General features: G+C 33.4%; 1 protein-coding gene across 3 annotated transcripts in view; it reads right to left on the bottom strand.

Annotated features, from left to right (window-relative positions):
* Window positions 1-23971, bottom strand: part of EML6 (EMAP like 6) — a 284438-nt gene that overhangs the window by 61500 nt on the left and 198967 nt on the right. For all 3 annotated transcript variants that reach the window (XM_074286942.1, XM_074286941.1, XM_074286943.1), the window contains 5 exons: window positions 16024-16117; window positions 8845-8945; window positions 5851-6053; window positions 2953-3064; window positions 2579-2706 (listed from right to left, as the gene is read on the bottom strand). In XM_074286942.1, coding sequence (XP_074143043.1) covers window positions 2579-2706; window positions 2953-3064; window positions 5851-6053; window positions 8845-8945; window positions 16024-16117 — 638 coding nt within the window. The remainder of the gene's footprint in view (window positions 1-2578; window positions 2707-2952; window positions 3065-5850; window positions 6054-8844; window positions 8946-16023; window positions 16118-23971) is intronic.

The following is a 23971-nucleotide window of genomic DNA, read 5'->3' as shown; positions in this document are numbered from 1 at the left end:
AATAGATAACTATGTAAGAGGAGTGTTTTGAAACAAGACTCCAAATGTAGGTAGGACCTGAAATGACAAACTAAAGATTTTGTTTTAAATGGGAGACAGAGGGCTCCTAAAGATTTCTTTTAGGAGGGGAGCAACACGGTCTGATTTAATTTGAGTAATATCAATTTGGCAGCAGTGTAGAGGATGGATTGGAAAGGGAAGAGATTGGAAGTCAGGAGGCCAATAAGAAGATTTTGTCTTAGTCTGGACAAGATATGGTGAGGGTTGGACTATATCACCTCCAAGGTACCTTATAATATTCCAGGCTGAAAGTTCTTTGTATTTGTGATTCTATCGGATTCTCCCAATAAAGAGAAAAAAAATAAGAATAGCTCTACATGGCTGATACATTCTTTAAAAGAAAAGATTTATTTTTTAGACTTGAAATTTCTATTTGTTAGGATCATTATTTTTCCATACAAATTTACTTGTGTCAAAAATAAGAGCTTTGACTGAATGCCTTTTCTTTTATTAATTAGGTTTCTCTCTCCACCCCTTATATTAATCATGTTAATTTAATTTCTCTTTAGTGTGAATTTTTTTATTATTTAATAAAGACTATATTTCAACTGAAGAATTTTCCACATTAAGTACATTTATGAGATTTCTTTTAGCATGAATTTTTTGGTATAAGAAGATGAAAGTTCAACCAAAGTATCTTTCACATTAATTTTATTTATAGGGGGCAGCTAGGTGGTGCAGTGGATAGAGCACCATCCTTGAATTCAAGAGGCCCTGAGTTCAAATCTGATCTCAGACACTTAACACTTCCTAGCTGTGTTGACCCTGGGCAAGTCACTTAACCCCAGCCTCAGGGGGAAAATTATTTATAGATGTTTTCTTATGGGCACAGAAAGTTGACTTGTGCTTGAAGGCTTTCCCATATTCACTGTATTCATTAAATTGCTCTCTATTATAAATTCCCTATTTTTCAACAACAACAAAAGAACCCATCCATAAGTAGCTTTTCTGGTGATAGGGAAACACAAAACCTAAGCACAAAAGTTGATAATGCCTTGAAAATATCTACAAGCAAAATTTTAAAGAAAAATGCATATTGAACATATGCCCAATCAGAATTTCTAGAAGACCTAAATAAAGGGAGGGAGGAAGCAAAAGAAGAGTTTGAAAATCAAATAAAATGGCAGAGGAAAAGTTGGGAAAAGAAATAAAAAACAGTAAAAGAAAATTATGGCAGTATACTAGATAGCTTAGTAAAAGAGGTACAAAAAACTCTGGAAGAAAAAAATTCCTTAAAAATAAGAAGAAACTAAATGGTAAAAGAGATTTCTTCACTGAAGAAAATCATTCTTTTTTTTTTTTTTTTTTTTTTTTTTACCTGAGGCTGGGGTTAAGTGACTTGCCCAGAGTCACACAGTTAGGAAGTGTTAAGTGTCTGAGATCACATTTGAACTCAAGTCCTTCTGAATTCAGGGCTGGTGTTCTATCCACTGCGCCACCTAGCTGCCCCCAGAAAATCACTCCTTAACAATTAGAATTGATCAAGTAGAAGCTAACATGTCTGAGACATTCAGAAATCATAAAGTAAAAAAAAAGTACAAATGTGAAATATCTCAGAAAAGTGACTTGGAAAAGATCAAAGAACAATATTTTAAGAATTACTGGATTGCATGAAAGCCATGATTTTTTTAAAAAGTGTCTTATACGTGGCTCTCTTCAACAATGAGATGATTCAGACCAGTTCCAATGATCTTGTGATGAAGAGAGCCATCTACACGCATAGAGAGGACTGTGGGAACTGAGTGTGGTTCACAACATAGCATCTTCATTCTTTTTATTGTTGTTTGTATTTTATTTTCTTTCTCATTTTTTCCTGTTTGATTTGATTTTTCTTGTGCAGCAAGATAACTGTAAATTATAAATTGTAAATATATGCATATGTATACATATATTAGATTTAACATATATTTCTAGTGAAATATAATTTCTTTTAGAATGCTTTCTCACATTCATCATATTTCGAATCTTTCTCTATGGTATGATTCAAAAATGAGTAAGAATGATTATGGCTTCAGTGAGCCATCCTGATAACTTTGATTTTTTTCTTCACTTGACTTTGAATGTAAAGCTAACACTGCAATGATATAAAAATCATTTGATTAGAAAATGAAACTTTACATGAATGAGTTAGATTTTTGTTTACTATATGATAAAAATATTTAAACAGTAGAAAGCCATGTTGAGGCTTTTTTAGGCTTTGTGTACACATCACTGTATGTATTGTTTAGAAAAAGTAGCTTGATTTTGGAGATGAATGATGCTATGTTCATTTCATTCTTGCATTGTCCACCACTGAAGAATCTGACTATAATATGGTCCTGTATTCAATACATTTATCAGAATATATGTAAAGGCACAACATTTGAATACTTGACACATATTTAAATTTGATATTTGCATTGGGTGGGGAGAGTGGGAGGAATTAGAGAGTGTTATATAGGGTGATTTACTTTAGACCTCACTATTACTCAGGATAATCTTGTATGAGATACAGTTATGATGTATGAGAGCACTATACCTGAACAAGCAGAGTCATAGGGCCACTTTTATCAATTTCAAGTATTTCTCCATTCTTGGTCCCTACTAGGATATGTCCATGTCCCAAAGTGATGGCACGAATTGAAGGATTGTCTTCCAAGAGCAAACCTGGGTGGGGTAACAGGAAATAGTATTTGACAGTGTTAAAGGTGGTTAGAATACAAATATTATTGAATATGAAAGCAGTTTTTCTAAATGGTTGGCCATTACTTCTTTGCTGGCTCTACTAAAGGGCATGAGCTCTGAGTGTATAGAGAGTAATGAGAGTGGATTTGGGAAGGGTTTTTGAGGTCCATCAATAGTGACCCATTCATAGGAATGGAACCATTACTACTGTGTATTTACAAGTGGCACCTTTAGAGCTAGTTGATAATGCGGATCTTTTAATAGCGTAAGTCTTCAAGCATCTCTCAAACATATCATCCCAGAGTTCCACAATTCCATCTTTTCCACCTGTTACAAAACCCTGTAAAAGCACAAATGCAGAGCGTGTATAGACATCAATCTTTCAGTATGAAAAATTTATCTTTAAAATAACACATCCACTTGGAAGAGGTCTTTAAAAAAACTGCCATGTTTTTTAAAAGCATACATCAATATATTTAGTCCCATAGTCATCAGAAATTCTAGTTATAATATTTTGTAGTTTTAAAAATGTTTTCATGTTTATTTTCAATCCCAGTAGAAAGTATTCACATTTCTTTAAAAAGCAATACAGACATTTTGTCATATAAAATTATTTTGGCTTCAGCTTCTCATCTATAATTTGAGGGGATTGGACTGGATGAGCTCTTCTAGTTCCAGATCTATGGTCTTATGGCCCTGATTGCTCATTAGCATATAATTAAATGTCATCAATTTCCACACTAATTAAAATCAGGATTCATCTTTAGAAAAACTGGCAGACAAATTGCTCAACAGATTGATTATTTTTTCTTTTAAAAAGTTATCTTTATTTCTTGATCAAGGCATATGATTTATTGATATCATCACTGAACTTTACTTTTGGCAACTTACTGGAACACACCAACTATCCAACTGTCCTTATTCATAAATAATTTCCTTTTTTTAAAAAGCAAAATACCAGACAATAATTAATTCTGTTCCCTTTGAGATTATTCCTGTACATTTCAATGAAGCTAGAAAAGATAAAAAGAAATATTGAAGATAGAGAGCCATCCTGACACCAGTAAGATCTGGCTTCAAGTTGGGCTTTCTGACATGGACTACCTGTGTGACTCGAGGCAAGCCATTTAACATAGATACTCTAGGAAACTCTGTAAGAGAATGTGCCTCTCTGTACTGGTGAGAGAGTCCTCAGTGGGAACTCTTTTTTCTTTTCTTTTTTTTTTTTTTTTTTGAGGCTGGGGTTAAGTGACTTGCCCAGGGTCACACAGCTAGGAAGTGTTAAGTGTCTGAGACCAGATTTGAACTTGGGTCCTCCTGAATTCAAGGCTGGTGCTCTATCCACTGGGCCACCTAGCTGCCCCCTAGTGGGAACTCTTTATAGTGATGAAATCATAGACCTAGTATCACTAAAAAGTACTAAAAAGTAGTACTTAAAACTTTATGTATTGAAATACTATCATTCTTATTATTTGGTATAAAATTAATCTCCATGATTAAAAGATATTGCAAAGTTTCTATTATTTCAATAGCTTTGTGATTAAATTTATCAAGTAATTAAAAAAGTAAAGTAGCATTCCCAATGAACTAAAGAAATCCATAGCTTAGCTGGCATTGGAGTCAGGGAGAGAAATCTGAGTTCAAGTCATACCTCTGACACATGCATTTTCTAATCTTGGAATAGAGAGTTAATGTCAACACTAAGCTTAGACCATAGGAAGCACTGAATAAATGTCGTGAGGATAGATTGACATTAAGTCTAGACAACTTTCTAAGACTATTGGCAGGTGCCAACCTGCCCTGGTAGAGGGGGAGATATTTTCATCCCTATCCCTAACTATGGTATTGGTGGGAAATTTTTCTTTCCTAGTCTTAAAAATTTCCTATTTTTAGTGGAAATAAATTTAATAAGAATAATATATTCTATTTTAACATGCTTAACATATATTGGATTGCTTGCCTTCTAGGGGAGGGGATGGGGGGAAGGAGAGGAAAATCTGAAATACAAGGTTGTGCAAGGGTCAAAGTTGTCAAATTATCCATGCATATGTTTTGAAAATAAAAAGCTTTAAAAATTAAAAAAGAATAATATATTCATATAACAGTTATTATAGATTAACATATGAGAAGAAATTGTTTTGAATTGGGATCAGTCACAAGTTGGACAGTGCATCAGTAAATGTCAATCTTGAAAAATCAGGTACTGACTTGATTAGGTGAGTTTAGAAACTCAGACTGTCTAAGGGTCTGGAAGCCCTGAGTTGGCTTGACATCCCAGTCAATAAGGATTAGGAATACATTTTGGTTGCAAAATAGGTTGAAATAGATTACTTATAAGGAGGAATTCAAAGAAATCAGCACTTTCTAAAATCTGTTTGGATAATGGTGCAACTTGATAGTTTGAGCAAAATACAAATAAGTATATTACAGGATTTCCATTTGGAAGGGACTTAAGAGGTCATCTGGTCCAATTCTTTATTTAAAAGATGAGAAAACTAAAGTCTGACAAGTTTAAATACTTGCTCAAGATTACAGAGGTGGCACAGCTAGGATTTGAATGCCTTTCCCCTGATTTCAGATTTAGTACTTCTTTCCATTGCATAATACTGTTTAGAATTGGAATATAGTAGAAAGGCAGGAAGACTTCAATTTAGCACTTTTATCAAAGGTTTACAGCCACCTAAGGAAAGTGGGTTGATCTGTGGAGTCCATTTTCATAAGATCGTGAGAAAAATTAATAAAACAGCAAATACTCTTGAATCTTTATTCTATTAAAACAGTCCTCTGAACTGAACTACGTGGTTTATAAAGTTTTTCCCATTAATTCTTAGACAAAAGGCCTCACAGAATTTTTTGGCCATATTTAAAAAAAAAAAAAAACAGGTGTCATCCAGATGGAGAAAGAAAAAAAAATGAGAGCTAGGAAGAAACAAAAAGAATTAAAAAAAATTATCAAACTACTTCTCCCCCACTTCCTCTTAGCTACTATTTTCCAACCTGAATGATCAACCTTGTGCTTTTTTCCAGATGCTTGGCTTTTTTGTTTGTTTTAGTATTTCTTTCATTACATAATGGTTAAAAAAAAAAAAGTGAATTGGCAGCAGACTTTTAAATAATATACTATACCTTATCCAATGCATGCATTGCAAAAACAGGCCCATCATGAGCTTTCACAGTCTTAAGTAAAAGAATATCTTTCCAAATAAAAATATCTCCCGTTGCAGCTCCAGAGAAAACTAGGTCTTCCATTCGTCCATAAGAAACAGACATCATTGTTTCCAATTTTCCAATGCTTCCAAAGATCCCTCGTTTAGATGTGAAGCCTCCACCTGGAATTGGAAGGGGGAAAGGTTTTATTATATTTCTGATGAATATCCTTGATGTTATCTTTGGAGAGCATGTAAAATGAATATTAAGTAGAAAATACATGAAATAAATATGGGACGAATCAATTTCTTTTGAAAGAGCCTTGAAAATGATAATTCAGTAAGCAGAAAGAAATGTCATTGGAAGAAATATTCTAAATATGTATGTGAAGCCAAGTTTCAGACAAATTAAGTGTATTAAAAAACAACAACAGCAACAACAAACCAATGTAAGCAAATATACTTTATGTAAGTTTCTCCATTTATTTTTCCTCCCCCACACTTAATAGTATTTTATTTTTTTTCCAATTACAGGTAAAGATAGTTTTCAACATTTATTTTTGTAAGATTTTGAGTTCCAAATTTTTCTTCTTCCCTCCTTTCCGTTTCCCTTCTCCTAGAAAGCAAGGTTATACATGTACAATCATGCTAAACATATTTCCACATTAGTCATATTATAAAAGAAAAATCAGAATAAAATTCTGCACATAATCTTTAAAAAAAAATCCTAACAAACTGAACAGGCAATGAAAACAGCATTCTGTACTTGCATAAATATATTTTCCACAGCAAGTGTTATTTTGAGAATGTGAACCTTTTTATGGGAAAATTACTAAAATGAGCTTATCAAATTTGTCACAGTGTGTCATTGTTTTTAAAGTTATGATAATAGCATGAAGCCTTTCTTGATTATCTGGGTAGTTAGTATTCTCTCTCTCTTCAAATTATCTTGAATTTACTTTCAATTTGTGTACAGTTTTTATTCATTTCTGGAATGTAAGATTCTTGAGGGCAGAAACTACTTCATTTTATGGTGGTGTTGCCAGAGCTTATCATAGTGCCAGTCTACAGTAAGAAACAGACACATACACATAGACACACACAAAGCATATATATATACGTAAACATATATGTATATATATGTTTCTATGAAAGTATTATATGTATGTATGCATATTAAATTGATCCCATTAATGAGTAAAATGGCTAACTTCTTATTGTGATAGAATGTCAATTATTTCATCATTCAATTCATTTTAATAAAGTTATTAAATATCTGTGGAAATACAAAGGGAAAAAATAAAATTGTCTTTGCTCTCATGAAGCTAGCATTCTGCTGGGGAGAAACCATATGTACACAGATAATTAAATACAAAATATATACAAAATAAATACTTATGGGAGAAGAGAAGAGCCCTATAAATGGGGAAATTAAGGATCTGTGAAAGAAGTGAGGAATTCCAAGGAGTGAATATGAGAAATAGGAATTTTCCAAGAATGAGAAGCATGGAGACCAAACATAGATTGTTATGGTTAAAACATGTATATCAATCATAAAGGAAGACAGTTTGGAGTGATTTTTACATGGATTTTTTTGGGGGGAGCAACTCACATCAGGGCAGTAAGCTAAAGAAATGAAATCCAAGGCTAAGAGTGTTACAAATTTAATTGTCAGTATGAACCATGAATAAGAACAAGTAATCTAATAAGAAATCAGGAAATTTAAATCCTATCTCAGACACATGATCTATGTAAGATTTCTAAATTGAGTTGGGGCACCCATTAATTAATTAATTAATTAATGCAACTCATTAGTTGGGGCACCAAGAATAAGTTATGGTATATGAATATAAAGGAATGTTATTCTATAAGGAAATGCTAAGCAGACTAATTTCAGAAAAGCCTGGGAAGACTTAAATGAATCGATGCTGAGTAAAGTGAGCAGAACCAAGAGAAAATTGTATATAATAACAACAACAAACTTATATGATGATCAACTGTGATGGACTTGGCAGTTTTCAACAATGAGATGATTCAGGGTAGCTAGGTGGCGCAGTAGATAGAGCACCAGCTCTGAATTCAGGAGGACCAGAGTTCAAATCTGGTCTCAGACACTTAACACTTCCTAGCTGTGTGACCCTGGGCAAGTCACTTAACCCCAGCCTCAGAAAACAAACAAAAAACAAAACAAAACAAAAAAAAACAATGAGATGATTCAAGGCAATTCCAATAGATGTGATGGAAAGAGCCATCCAGAAAGAGAAAGAGCTATGGAGACTGAATGTGAATCAAAGCATAGTATTTTCACCTTTTGTTTGTTTGTTTTCTTGCCTTCTTTTTTTTTTCCCTTTTGATTTGATTTTTCTTGTTCAGCATGACAATTATGGAAATATGTTTAGAAGAATTGCATATGTTTAACTTGTTTGATGTCTAGGGGAGGGGGGGAGAGAAAGATGGAGGGGATACATAAAAATCTGGAACACCTGATTTTGCAAAGATGAATGTTGAAAACTATCTTTGCATATATTTGGAAAAATAAAAAACTATTACAAGAATAAATAAATAAATGAATTGTATTTTAAAAAGATTTCCAGTTTTGTCTCACAAAGTAATTCTGGGTAAATCTATTAACTATCCTGGCCCTTAGTTTTTGTTTTTTTTTTCTGAAGCTAATAATAGTAGCTTATCTAGAGAGGATCAAATGAGATCATGAATGTCAAGGATTTTTACAACGTAAAGTGTTAATTTTTACTATTATTATTTGTAGAAAATGTCTACAGATATCCACATGGCATTCTAGATATTGAAAAATTATGATTTGACATCTCAAGCATTAAGTTTCAAAATGATGTTAGGAAGAAAAAAATTTTAATACAATTTCAACTGGAATGAGAAAAAGACTAACTTTCTTCCCTCTAATTACTATCATAAAAATTATAATAAATCCAGAAAAAGACAAACTTAATAGAAGTACCTGCTTGTTGCCAGAATTTGATGTGCTTAATCCCAACAGTAACCAATTTGTCCACATGATGTGGGTTGCATTTCACAACAAATATCTTCTCTTTATGTCCTCTGTAAAAGAGAAATAGGAAAAAATGGTAGGTTAAACAGAGGTGGGGGGGAGAGGTAAAATATTTAAGTTAAATAATAAATGGAAAATGTTTAATATTTCTCTTTGTTGGTCATTTGTGGCCTAAATTTCATTATGAACATTTGAGATGCACATAAGGGGCATTAGAAGGAAAACAGGAATTCACATATATGTCCATAGAAATTCTTAAATGGATCAGCCAATGTTTTTGTTTTATTGTATATTTGAGTTCTTATACTTTACCTCAAAGTTGATATTAACATTCTTTTAATTATTGTCTAAACAATGGATAGATAATATACATCAATCTTTTTTTTTTCTTTTCATTTTTACCATGTCCAAAGAACATGTCACCTAATGGCCAACCAAGCCTCCACAGTGCTAGGATGGTTCTTGGACAACAGATGCACCATCTGTTCTACAACAGAAGGTGATATGTGTGGCAAGGGAGAGACACATGGTGGGAACAAGTAGTCTGTAGCATATTATTGCTAATATGCTGTGCACAAAAATGAGACCAAAGATATCATTTAGGAATGCAGAATCATAATGAGGAAGTGGATAGGTAAGAGTTATTTATTATAGGCAAATAGCTCGAGCGATGCACTGGGACTCATGGGAGGCTACCAGTATAATTGATAGATCATTTAGGGAAGCTTTATAGAAAGACATAAACAAGAACTGAACTAGATAAAAAAAAGCGTGGATGGATTATAATCTATGCATTCAGTAGAAATACCTGAATCAGTTGGATTATGGATCTATTATAGGTACCTTTTGTTAACTAATATCTTGTTTGACTTCTGTAGTGTGTTTCTAATTTGAGGTGCCCCTAATGTATGAATTCCTGATGATAGATATAACTAAATGATGCAATATTGGATTAATTTATTAATTATTGGACATTGAAAACACCAATATAACCCCCATTTTTGGAAACTTCCAGCTAAAAGAGAAGCATATTAAGGGTAGCATATTATTTCTTTTCTGCTTGAATGCTGAGTTAATGTTTTAATATATATCTATCTATAATTACATCCCCACATACACATACTTACATGTAAAACTATAATCTCTTAGCTTGCCTATTAAAAGTTTAGCAAATTTACTCTTTAACTTGTAAAAAAAAAACTCCTTGCTTTTTAATTTACTGTAGAGAATTCTTAACCATCACCTCACCTCCATTTTAAGGTAAGACTAGCTTTTCAATGTGACCCCTGGGCTAATTATGAGAAATTGCATAGTACAGATTTCTTAGGCAGATAACAGCTACCTGTGTCTGAGACTGCTAAGGGTATTAATTATTTTGTATTAAAGTTTAACTGTCCAAAACACATTAGTTCAGAAAGACACCCTGTGAATTTAGGCATCTGTACTCTTGCCAATTAATATCCTAAAACTTTCCAAGGTTAGGGTTAGGGTTAATAAAATCAAAGTGTCAAATCAAAAGTAAGTCAAAAATCTCAAAAGTAAGATTTAATGAAAAACTTCAGAAGTAAAGCTTCCCCTGATATATGTAGGAAGAACCTGTCTTCAACTTATACTATTGCCTCCAGAGGTGAGAGTTTATTGTTGGTGTGGAGATAGGAAGACTTATAGATCAGAGAGGAATTTTAGAAGCAATAGTATTATTCTCTATAATTTTGTGCTCTTACTCATTTAACATTGGTATGCCACTAAAAAAGGAAAAGGAGACCCCATTGAAAACTTTATATCTCAAAGTACCCACTATCTGTTCCCTTATTCCTATTCCCCTCATGCTCTTACTCAGTTAATATTGATATGCCACTAAAAAAGGGAAAGGAGACCCCATTGAAAATTTTATATCTCAAAGAACCCATTATTTGTGCCTTTATTCTTATTCCCCTCAACTCTGTCCTTCAAATGTTCCACTTCAGAACTACCAGTTCCTTCCATTGTGCTCTCTGGAATACTTGTTTGCACCATAAAACTTTCCTTTCTTATTCCTTCCATTTTTTTTTGTACTTACTGAGATTTTTCTGTCTCCTAATGAGATAGCTAGGAGGCATAATGGATAGAATCCTGGGCCTGGCCTACAGAAAACCTTAATTCAAATCTGGCCTCATACACTTACTGTGTGATCCTCAGCAAGTGACTTAATCTCTGCTTGCCTCACTTCCCCAACTGTGATATGAGGATAATAAGAGCATCCAGCTTACAGAATAGTGAAATCAAATGATAATTGTAAATGCTTAGCATGGTGCCAGGAACATGATCGGCATAAATGCTTATTTCTTTCCCTCTCTGCCTTTCTTTCCTTATACTGGGTGCACCATATTGCTCATAGTGGAGTAGTCAGAATATTGATCCTGAGGGCCACTTCTAGACTCTTCTCTACCACTATTACTCAGTAACCTCTCTTCTTTTGAGGTTAATTCAACCCAAATTTATCACTCTTTGAAGATTCTAGTAGCTGTAATATATAAAACCTGGGATATTATTCTTCCTTTTTCAGCACTCGACTTAATGGCCTCTCTCTCCTCTCCAACTCTTGTACTCATACCAGCATAATACAACATATATATCAATACTCTCAAACATCCTAACTTTCTAATTCCTCAATTCACTCATTTTTCATGACCTGCTCCACAGCTATACACAAAGATGATGATTCCTTTAATGTTGCTATAATTCATAACTATTCTATATTCATGAACTCTGAAATTTCTTTATCTGATTACAATCTTTTATCAGTTAATCTTTTCTTTGTCTTAAGATTTCTAAAACTGTTCTTTATTCTCACCGTAACCTCCAAATTCTTCATCTCCAAGTTTTTTTTTCCAGGACATCACTCATGTATTGGGTATATTCTCCTTCTTCTTGACCCTTTGATGAACTAGTTCAATTAAAAACAACCTTCTAAACTCAAATCTTTTATGGTCTTATATTATTGCCCATCGGACCTTGTTAATCCCCAGTCTTGGGTTGTTATTCCTACCATCAACTTTCTTTACTTCTATTGACATGTTGCTAAATGAAACTCAAGAAAATCACAAAACTGTCCTTTATTTCATCTACTACAGATTTATGTTACATAATCTCAACTGTCTTCATTTTAACAATACAATACTTTTATATCCTTCTGAATTGATTCACAATCCAACTCACTCACTGTGGCTATTTGAAACTTTTTTTCCCCCCCTGAGGCTGGGGTTAAGTGACTTGCCCAAGGTCACACAGCTAGGAAGTGTGAAGTGTCTGAGACCAGATTTGAACTCTGGTCCTCCTGAATTCAGGGCTGGTGCTCTATCTACTGTGCCACCTAGCTGCCCCTATTTGAAACTTTTTCATTCCTCCCCAAGTCTCCCACATTCTCTCAGCTGAAGACCTGAATTCCTACGTAATTGAAAAAAAAACAACAACAAACCAACAAATAAAAACCTAACTTCCTCTTCTTTTCTTCCACATCTCCTCCTTTATCTGTTTCACTTGAAAAGTAGCCCTTCTTGTCAAGACAAACATTTCTATAGAAACTATCTTCTCTAGCAGATTGCTCCCTTTGACATCCTTTCACTATCTTCAGATTTTACTATCTTTCAGATTTTCCCTGTCTGCTGGTTGTTTCTGTGTTGCCTTCATACACAACCATAAAAGCCCAAACAAACAAATCCCTCACCTCACTTCATCTATCTGTGCTATTTATGGTTCCTTTCATGGTCGTCTCTTCTTCATTTCATGGTTAAACCTTAGAGAAGCCTCTACAATTAGTATATACACTTGCCCTTCATTTCTCTTATAATTCTTTGCAATCTAGCCTCCAACTTCATCATTCATTGGAAACATCTCTAAACAAAGTTACCAGTGATTTCTTAATTTCCTTTTCTCAATTATTATCCTTCTTGATATTTCTATAGCCTTTGATACTGTCATCCTATATACTCTCCTTTTTTAGATTCTCATGGCATTGTTCTTTCCCTATTCTCTTTCTACTTATCTGACTATTTTCAGTCTCTTTTGTGAGATTTTCCTTCAGGTCACACTATAAATTAGGTCTTAGTCCTTCATCTCTTCTCTATCTGTGCTATTTCGATTGATTGTTTTATCAGTCCCATAGGTTCAATTATCATAGACAATATTCTCAAGTCTATTTACCCTCTCTTAACACCTTTTCTGATCCTTAGTCTAGAATCTACAATCTACACACCTCAAATTCAACACCCTGGAAACAGAATCTATTATTTTACCCTCCAAATTCCCCCTTCCAAAATTTCCAATTAATTTCCAATTAATCACCATCTTATGAACTTGCAAACTCAGTGCCTTTTAAATTCCTCATTTGTAATCACCCCACATATTTAATATGTTGCTAAGTCTTATCATTTCTCTCTTCACAACATCTCTTGTGTATATTCCCTTATCTCCATTCATAGACCTTGGAGTCTCAGTTAACAAAGTGACCTTAAAGTAAGTCTGACTCTTCTACTCAATAAATTATAATTATTTCAGGATCAAATATAAAATATTCTATTTGGTATTTAAAGTTCTTTACAATCTAGGCTATTTGTAAGTTTCCATTCTTATATTTTACTCCCTCCAAATAATCTAAAGATCCAAAAGTACTGGATAGTGGTTGTGTCGTGGACTGAAGTCCAAGATTGGCCAACTCTGACATAAAAATGCAAGAAAGGAAATTTTCCATTAAAAGAATTTAAAATTACCCATAAAAATAACATGGAGTAATATATAACCTTAAAAAATTGGATTGGCTCAAAAAAATCTTGTGGCAAGAATATAAATAAATTCCTAATCTTATGAACTTCTTTAACTACTTTGGTCATTACTCTCTCATGGGTAAGTGTAAGCTGGCCTGGTAAGAAATTCAGTTGCACTAAAGATTTTTTTTACTGTCTGAAGGTCTGTAATCATTGTCTGATTTTTAACACCCAATGTGTCATAAAGGAGTTAGCTATAAAGTGCATAAAGTTATAATAATAGCTGACATTTTTTTATAATTTGATGTTTTCAAAGTACTTTCCTCATAAAAAAACAATAAAGCAGGCAGTACACAGAGTGGTATGTCATTTATACAACTAAGAAAACTGACATTCAGATTGATTTACCAAAGGCTACAAAACTATCAACTAATTATGTTGCTATTAGGTATTTTCTTCTCTTAGAGCACTAAGATAAGGTCTAAGAAATAAAGATGGCATCCTTAAATCTCATAATAATAATAATATATTTATAAGGTATATGATAAACTACATGTTGTTACACAGATCATGAATTTTTATACTTAGATGGTCTTCAAAAAATTGATGTTACCAAACAGGATAATAAATTGACATAATATTTTAACATTAGTTTTCAAATCATTTTTTATCCTAATAAATTTATGAGATTGCTATTGCCAGTTGAGAAGATAGAGACTTGGAGAATTTAAGAGATTGGTTTGGGGTTACAGAGGTTATAAGAGCTCAAGTCAAAACTTGAGCCCAGATCTATTAACTTCAAGAATTGAATTTCCACTATTGCTACTATGGTCTCCCTGAAAGCTACTTCTTTCTTCCATTTCTATTTATGATTTGTAGAGAACAGCTGGTTAGCTATCCACAGCTGTGCAAGGCTTTCCAAATGGAAAATGGCACAATTGTTTCTTTTAAAATTAAGACATATGGTTTCCCTGAAATTATTTACAAATGCAGTTGGCATATTTTCATAAAGAGGACCAATTAAAATTCAGTATCTTAAAATAATACAAGTCTAGATAGAAAGTAAAGGTCTTCATTTGAATCTGAGGTGGGGCAAAGAGTATTAGGGGGAGAGGCCATTTTCTAGAGTAACTAACTTGTTCTGATTTCCTAGTACATATCTCTTTTAATTAGGTTTTGGTCTGTTTTTCTTTTTAATTGTTCTGTCTTCTATGTTTTAGCTTTTCGAGCTGCCTCAAATCTTTTTTTAGAAGCAAGTGAGGTATAACTCATTAAAAAAAAACTTTTATAGTATGGAGCTTAATCACCAAACAGGTATAGCCAATCCACATTCAACTTCTCTAGCACCCTAAAATCAATTGTAGTTATTCATTAACTTGAATTGCAAAATCCATGTTTAATTTTATGAGGACAGTCTTTGGAGAAGGACAGAGAGCAATGGAGACCCTAACAACTAGTTTCAATTAGATTCTTTGTTAACTCTCTAAGGTTTTCTAAATACAATACCATGTGTCTGCTAAAATATATATATATATATATATATATTTATATGGAAAAATTTATGACTAAATGAGTGTCAGAATTTAAATCCCTTATTTAAAACCATTATGGACTCATGACAGAAAGCTAATTAAAGCATGGGTTGGGGGGAACCAATGGGAAAGCAAGGCAATACTGCCTCAAGCAACAAATTGTCTTATTAGACCTCTCTTTTCAATTATTTTGGCCTGTAACCAATGCTGTGTGAACAGCTAAGCTAACTGTAAGTAAAGGGGTAGGAAGCAATGTTTGGGAGATAGCTGATTCAGCAGGGAAAGAGCATGAGATAAGGGAGGACAGGTGGCATGTAAACAGCAGTCATTCTTGAAAAGTCTATTTATAAGATGGGTAGATTAGGAAAGCAATTTGCCTCCTTTGAAACTCAGTAGCAGATGTATGCTGATGGGGGCCTCTTATGTAGCAAGCACTAGTCTAATGACAAATGGTACTTCTGACTTTAATGACTTTAAAGCTACTTGCTTAAAGTAATAAAGCAAGAGGAAAAATCAAGGTGCAAAGCACAAACTTGAGGAAAATGAGGATGTTGCTCTACTGGAAACTTTTAAATAAAAATAATAGAAAATGCAGTAAAAGTGGAATGCTACAAAAATAACTTATCTAGAAAAAAATCAGAATTTTCTAATTCTCAGTTACAGAGACTGTTCTAAGCTAGATTAGACATCCGTGTAGTACTGCAATCTGCTTTCATTTAATGTGTGTGTTGCTAACCCCATAAATAACTTCTTAGAGACAGAAAATGAAATCTTGCAGATAAAAATCAATTATTGACCTTTAGTGGAAGGTGACTTTAGTAGAATGTTATTATCATGCTTGAGCAATTTCTTACCTTGTTGTTGCTATCTTTTCTCCTTTTTTCCAATCCCAATATACAATACTGTGAAAATCATCTAAACCAACAGACACCAGACATTTCCCATCAGCTATAAGAAAACAATGGAAAAGTGAGTGGACAAGTTTCTTTAATAAAAAACAAACAAACAAACAAACAAAAAACAATAGTTTTCAATAATAGGAGAATGGAATCTGAAATGAACCTAAGAATAGTTTTTAAGTGAAAGGGTGATAATCTATTTACTATTTTTCATTGAATAATTGACCAGTATTAGCTGAATTCAACATATCATAGAATCTTAGTCTTATGGAACTTCAGAAGCAATTGATTCCTGTCCAGACCTGATCAAGAACCAACTTTTGCCTGATGAATTCAAATAAGAGAGAGAGAGAGAGAGAGAGAGAGAGAGAGAGAGAGAGAGAGAGAGAGAGAGAGAGAGAGAAGAGTGCTTTAAAATATCTCATTTGATCCTTAGAACAACCCTAGGGTGTAGATGCTATTATTACAACTCTCATTTTACAGTTGAAGTAACTGAGGCAGATAGTGGTTAATTGAATTGACTAGGGTCACATAGCTAGTAAATATCTGACTGAGTCTGAACTCAGATATTCTTGTTTCCCAATCCAGCATTCTCTTCATAGCTTTACTTCATTGGGCATAAAGGCATGACAGATCTAATTGTTTTATCAAACTTGAACTAAGATGTGTTTCCAAGCTTAAGGTAGCCTCTTTTCAATGTTCACCTATTGTTCTTCATTCTCCCTTATTTGGCCAAACAGAACACATCTAATAATCCCTGGGACAGCCCTTCAATACTCTCCTCAGTCTTTTCTCTCTAACCTAAACATCCTAAAATTGCCTTTAACTGATCCTTATATAACATGAACTTGAAATCCTGCATGATCCTGGTTGCCCTCCTTTGGATTTTCTCCAGCTTACTGATGATCTTCCTAAAATGTGATATTATCCCCAAATGTTGTCTAATCAGGGTAGAGTACAATAGGATTGTCACCTTCCTACTGCAGAATGCAGTGTTTCTCAGTGATGCCAAAGACTGGGATTCTTGGAATGTATTAGGATATTTAATTTAATTGAATTATCATACTTCTGTGCCAGACTTGTTATCATTTTCTTGAACTCATCTAATTTCTCCCTCTATTAAGTAGCCTATAATATATTCTGATGACAATGCTACTCCTGATTCTGCTTCCACTGATCTCCCAAACACTCTGTACTATACATCCTTTTGTTCCCAGGTTCCTATATTTTCTCTCATGAGTATATCTTGTAGGATGCTATTCAGCCCAACCCCCTACCTATACTGTAAATAAATAAGACATACTTTCCATTGTCATAAACTAGGCTTTTAATAATTTTATCAACCAAACCTTAGTGATCCCTATGAGGTCAAATTTGTCTCTTTCTATTAGGATACTAGTTCATCTTACTTGCTCTTCATGCTTTATTAAACATATGTGGCCATGGCTTTTAAAGCTGTCTTCTTTCTAAGATTTTTGTCACACATATTTCTGAACATGGGCAATTAATAATAATGACTGATGCATTTTTCATTTTTAACTAAAAATAAAGGAATTTGTGATACCTTATTATTTGTGTCCTCTTTTCGGCAAGTAACTAAAACCATAACCTTATCAGCTTCATAATGAATACAACAGATGCTTCAAGAGCTATAGGAAATAACTGGATTAGTGATCTTGGGTAAATTATTAGCTGTAGTTCATGTAGACAAGCCATAAACACTTTAGATACTTCCATAGAAACTGTTTCTATTTTAGTTGTTAAAAGTCTATTACATAATCTATTTTAATTTATAAGACACTTAATTCTGTCTTTACTTCACAAACTTACTCATCAGGGGCAGCTAGAGAGTCCATTAGATGGGTCCCAGCCCTGGAGTCAGGAGGACCTGAGTTCAAATGTGACCTTAAACACTTAATTTTTCCTAGTTGGGCAAGCCCCTTAGTCCCAATTACTTTTCAAAGAAGAAGAAAAAAAAAGAAAAAGAAAGAAAGAAAGAAAGAAAAAGAAAAAGAAAGGAAAGGGGGAAGGAAGGAAAGAAAGAAGGAAGGAAAGAAAGAAGGAAGGAAAAAAGGGAAGGAGGGAGAGAAGGAGGAAGGAAGGAAGAAAATAACAAATTATTCATCAAAGCCTTGTAATTTTTCTTCCATTTTTAGCACTTAAAAACTTCTTTATTGGGAAAGTCCCTTTTCCAAACAAAATCCTTCTTTGGCTATTATCTAATGAATAAAGCATAAACAGACTGGCATTCAGAACTCTCAATATTGGCTTCTCTTTACAATTGCTTCTAGCCTTATTTCACATTATTCCCATTCTTCCATTCAACATTAGAGCTAAACTAGAATACTTGTGGAACTCTATCTCCCACTCTTCCTAGACCCCTTCATAATCCCCTTAGTTGAAAGCTACCTTTCCTTTAAGACCCAGCTCAGTTTCCCCATGGAGTGATCTCTCTCTCTCCTCAAATCACAAGTTTCTTCTTTTTTGTTCTTTTTCTTCTTTTCCTCCTCCTTTTGTCCCCCTTCCTCTTCTTCATGACCCCATTTGGAGTTTTCTTGGCAAAGAAACTGGAATGATTTGCCATTTTCTTCTCCAGATCATTTTATAGAAAAGGAAACTCATAAAGAAGTTTAAGTGACTTTCCCAGAGTGACATAGCTGGTCACAAATGACCAGCTATGTGAAACAAATCTGAGGCCAGATTTGAACTCAGGAGCAAGTCTATCTAACTCAAAGCCCAGAATTCTATTCACTGTGCCCCATAACTGCCCTTTCTAAATACTCATCAGCTTCTTAAGGGTAGATACTTGCTTTATTTCATCTTTGTATCTTTGAATCTAGCACATAATTGATGCTCAAGGATTGCTGACTTTAATGCAATTGAAATTAAATTGAGGCAGTGAGCACATGAATATAAATCTTTCGGCACATAGCAAAAGAGCCTTCGCCAGTTGCTACCTTTCAGTATCTATATGTAAAGAGGACAATTGCTTAAAATCCAGTTAAAGCTCTCTGGCTGCAAGGTTGCTGTGAGGGGAGCTATGATTAATTTCACTTGGAGTCAACTTCATTGGGCCCTTTTTCCAGGACACAGATTAGTGAGACATTAAGGTATTTGCTCCATGTGCCAAATGGCTCTTCCCCAATCCACCCTGGGATGCCCCTCTCTTTTCTGAATATAGAAGCACCTGTCTGAATAGACTCTTCTGCTAGTCTCAGACCATTCTGGTTAGACTGTTTCAGACACATGATCAAAGCCCTGAACCTTTATTTTGGCTCTATTTGTTTCCCTTCTCCCATCTCCCCTCCTCAAAATGGCTTGGCTTTAAAGGTATGTTGGTGTTTACTCTGTGAAGGCTTTTTCACTATACAGGAAAAAAAAGCAGAACCTAGGCTGAGGAAAATTCTCCACTATGCCTAAATTACTCTTCTCTAGTGAATGAAGCAATTAAGAAGTTGCACTAACAATTTCCAGGGGCCTACCTCACTATCAGGGAGTAAATGTAAAAAGAATCACAGAATCTTAGGCTAGAAGAGACCTTATAGAATATCTAGTCCAGTCACTTTACAGATAAGAAAAATACATTTTTAGTGATTTTTAATATAAACTATCTGAAATGATGCAGAAATATGTAAATATAAGGAATCAGGAAGACTTAGGATAAAAGACAACATGGACATTCTTTGTGGCTCTGTGTAAGAAACACAGATTTTATTGCCTCCCTGAAATTTTATTTCCTCTTCTGCATAATGGAAATTAATATTAAAAGCATTATCATACATAATAATAATTATAAGAATATTCTATATAATAGTCTAATATATACAATTATGTTATTTGAATATTATAATTTAAACTAATAATAATTAATATTATTTCAATAGTACCTACCCACCTTATGGGATTGTAGTGAGGATCCAATAAAATAACACAAGAAAAACACTTTGCAAATCTTAAATTGGCACATAAAATCTCTTAGTATTATTAATGTTATCACTAATCAATACCTATTATTATTATCAGACCTTAAACTAAGCAAAATTTTATTTAGAATGATAAGACTCACATCTATTTTTTATGACTGAAAAGATAAGTGATGAATATTATCTTAAACATTCCTAGTTACCCCTTCATAATTCTGTAGCTTTCCATACAGTTAGAATTCATGATGTTTCCATACATACATATTTTTCTCATTCCTATTTTTTGATGATTTTATTGACATGTTCTGACATTCTTCTTAATCTTTAAACTCCTTGAAAAAGCATCCTGATCTTCTCCTACTCTGACTCTACCTCACCTTGACTGTAGCTTTCTGCTCACAGTTGGTTTTCAAATAACATGCTTGATCCTGACAAAACTGATGATGAAAAATCATGATAAAGCATACCCTTAACTGCTGTAGAAGGAAAAGGAAATGCTTTTTGAAAAGGACTTCCCTATAGCCCTTTCATGTTTGTATTGTGCTATTCTTCACTTTGAGGATTATATATTTATTGCCTATATTTATTTTCTCTTTATATTTTTGTTGTTTTTGCTTCTAAAGAGGCTAAAAATTCCATGAGAAAGGGCAGCTAAGTGCCACAGTGGATAGAGCATTGGCCCTAGTCAGGAAGACCTGAATTCAAATATAGCTTCTGACACTTACTAGCTATATATGACTGTGGGCAAGTCATTTACCCTCAATTGAAGAAAAAAAGAAAAAGGAAGGAAGGAAGGAAGGAAGGAAGGAAGGAAGGAAGGAAGGAAGGAAGGGAGGGAGGGAGGGAGGAAGGAAAGAGGGAGAAAGGAAGGGAGAGAGGAAGGAAGGAAGGAGGGAGAAAGGGAAGGAGGAAGGAAGAAAGGAGGAAGGGAAGAAGGGGGGAAGGAGGAAGGAAGGAAGGAAGGAAGGAAAGAGAGAGGGAGAGAGGGAGCAAGGGAGGGAGGAAGGAAGGAAAGAAGGAAGGACGGAAGGGAGGAAGGGAGGAAGGAACGAAGGAACGAAGGAACGAAGGAACGAAGGAGAAAGAAAAACTGTATGAGAAGGATCATTCTAATATCAATCTTTGGTGATACTGGGGGCAGCTGTTGGTGCTGTGGATATTGTACTGGGCCTAGATTTAGGCAAGCTTCAGTTTGAATGCAGTCTCAAACACTTAGTTATCTAATCCTGGACAAATCAATTATCCTTTGTTTGCTTCAGTTTAGAACTGTAAAATGGAGGTAATAATAGCATCTACCTTTCAGGATTGTTGTGAGGATCAATGAGATAATATTAAAAAAAAAAAACCACTTACCATGTCGCATGGCACAGAGTAAGCTTTATATATGCTTATTCCCTTTCCTACTACAATGGTTGACACATACTAGATGCTTATGGAATGCTTTTGGAAGGATTTAGTCTAAGATTTTGTCCTTTTTTTGATCATCTATTTTTAAATATAAATATGCATGAAAAATAAATATAAAACCTAAGATTATATGGAAATTTTGCTCAATTTAAGGTTTGGTAATGATTATCATAATAGAAATATAATAACAAATTTTATGTATGTTTTAAAATATAAAGTGTTTCATGTGCATTATTTTTTTGACTAATATGTCCTTAGGATACAAGCTTATAAAGATGAAAGATGTAGCTCTTTCCCTAGTAACAGCATCTGCACCATAGCAACTGGGTCATCTAGTCCAATACCATGTACACAATAAAAGCTCAATACATTCGTGATGTTGATTTGTAGAAAATTTTTTTTCACATTTTCTCAAGATGATCTGTAATAAGTGACAATTACTGCCTCGTTCTTTCTTCTTCAAGGAGAATTTTTGAAGGTTGAAGTTCCATCCATTGACATAATAATACAAGACTTCAAAGCTAGCCTCATTGTGATGGTCCCTTTCTGTCTTCTATGAGCGTGACAGGAAACAATACACATGTATAGCTTCTTTAATTACTATCTCTTGTTCTGTGGCATTTTTTCTTCCTGCATCATGCAGACTAGGCTGTGTTGACATGATAGATAATAAACATTCAGTTACCTGGAAACAAACAGAGAATGGATAGACTCTGATTTTTTTCACCTGCATGCATGACATTTTCCATGAGGCTAATAGGCATTTTTCATCAACAATTATTTTTGGAGGGTTAGGTAATTTTCTTTCCCACACTTTCCAAGCAGGTGCATATTAATTATGTATGTTTTTTACATTGTTCATAAAAATAAATTTAAAGCTTATAATGTCAACTGTAAAGGACATTTTTAAAAAAAGTTCTTTTACCCAACAGATAAGTAAGTTGGTCTCCTACCCAGGGTTCATTAAATATATATAGACTTTCTGAATTAGATAGTGAAAGAACAAGTTATCTATTTAATCGTGTCTTTGTCTAATTTAATGCTATTCCATTGTGTTCTTTTAATGGGAACAATATTCAAGATACAAATATTTTTTCTTTCACTATTTTTTAATTTTAAAAAGTTTTAAAATTTATTTTAAATTTAAGTACAAATTAAGTACAACAAAAAGTGATAATAAAAAAATTGCCATGTACAGAACAGACCAGAGAATTCACTGTAAAGTAATATATTTCCATTTCAAGAAAATCTATTTAATAAATATTATACATTGCTTTCAAAGGTGTCCAACCTTTTTTTTTTTGTTTTCTTATAAGTTTTCTTTTGTCCTCTATTGTGTAGTTTTTATTTTCATTTTTTAGCTGAATGTCTTTGTCCTTGTCTAATTAAATGTTATTGCACTGTGTTCTTTAAATGGCAGTGATATTCAAGATACTAAATTTTTATACAGCTAAACTGTTCTAATTTATGTTTCTGTTCTTGTAGAAATAATTGCTTTACTAACTGCTAACAAAAACACAAAAAATGTTACTTTTTCTAGTTGGATTAAATGCCCTAACTTAATTTCTTACTGACTCTGTATATGTCACTTTATTTGAGACTCCTAATTCTGTAAAACTGGGACTTAAAAAAAGACCTATGCTGGACATTTCATCCTTTAGGGATCTCATGGTAAGGACATTCCCTTCAGCAACATATATATCAGCAACTTTTTGATAATTTACAGACTTTCAAAAGTTGTCTGGAGCCCTGAGATGCTCAGTTATTTTCCCATAACACAGCTAATATTTTGTTAGAAGTTGAATTTAAAATTTTGTATTGCTTGTGATTCATTGTTCTATACATTCTGCAGACTGTTTTGTATAATGATGATGAGTATGATGATGATCATGATGATAGCTAGTATTTACATAGCCTTTTATGGTTTATAGAGCACTTTACAAATAATACAAATGTTATCTCATTTTATCTTTACAATGGGATGGATGCTATTATTACCTCATTTTAAAAATCCAGAATCTGAGGCTGAGATTTAATACCTTGCCCAGGAATACAGAACTAATACATGTCTATAGTAGGATGTTTTGAAATGTATAAATTGTTTTTTCCTCACTTAACATTTTATTTTTTCCCAATTGCATGTAAATATCGTTTTCAACATTTAGTTTTTTTATAAGATTTTAATTTCCCTTTTTTTTCTTCTTCCTTTCCTTCTGTACTCGCTCCCCAAGATGGCAAGCAATCTGTTATAGATGTATAAATTATTTTGATAAAAAATGTCTTAATTACTTTAGAAAAGTGCTAGAATTGATCATTTCTTGTACCTGAGAATACATTTCTGAAATTAAGAGTGTCTTTTAATATTCTATAGTTTAAAATATATAATATGTCTGCCTTAAAATTCTCAGATGGTTTTTATATATTATATATTTTATATATTGTGGTTATGTATGCCTAACATACACATAACAACCTAACACCTGAATTGAATTCAAACATGAGTTTTAGCCATAAGTATCTTCAGGATTCTGATTTACATGCAGTTAATTCTTAGACAGATTGAAACAAATGAT

Source organism: Sminthopsis crassicaudata, chromosome 2 (genome assembly GCF_048593235.1).
Source record: "Sminthopsis crassicaudata isolate SCR6 chromosome 2, ASM4859323v1, whole genome shotgun sequence".
NCBI lineage: Eukaryota > Metazoa > Chordata > Mammalia > Dasyuromorphia > Dasyuridae > Sminthopsis > Sminthopsis crassicaudata.
Note: the sequence above shows the minus strand (reverse complement) of the source record. Positions and strands in the feature narration are given on the sequence as shown.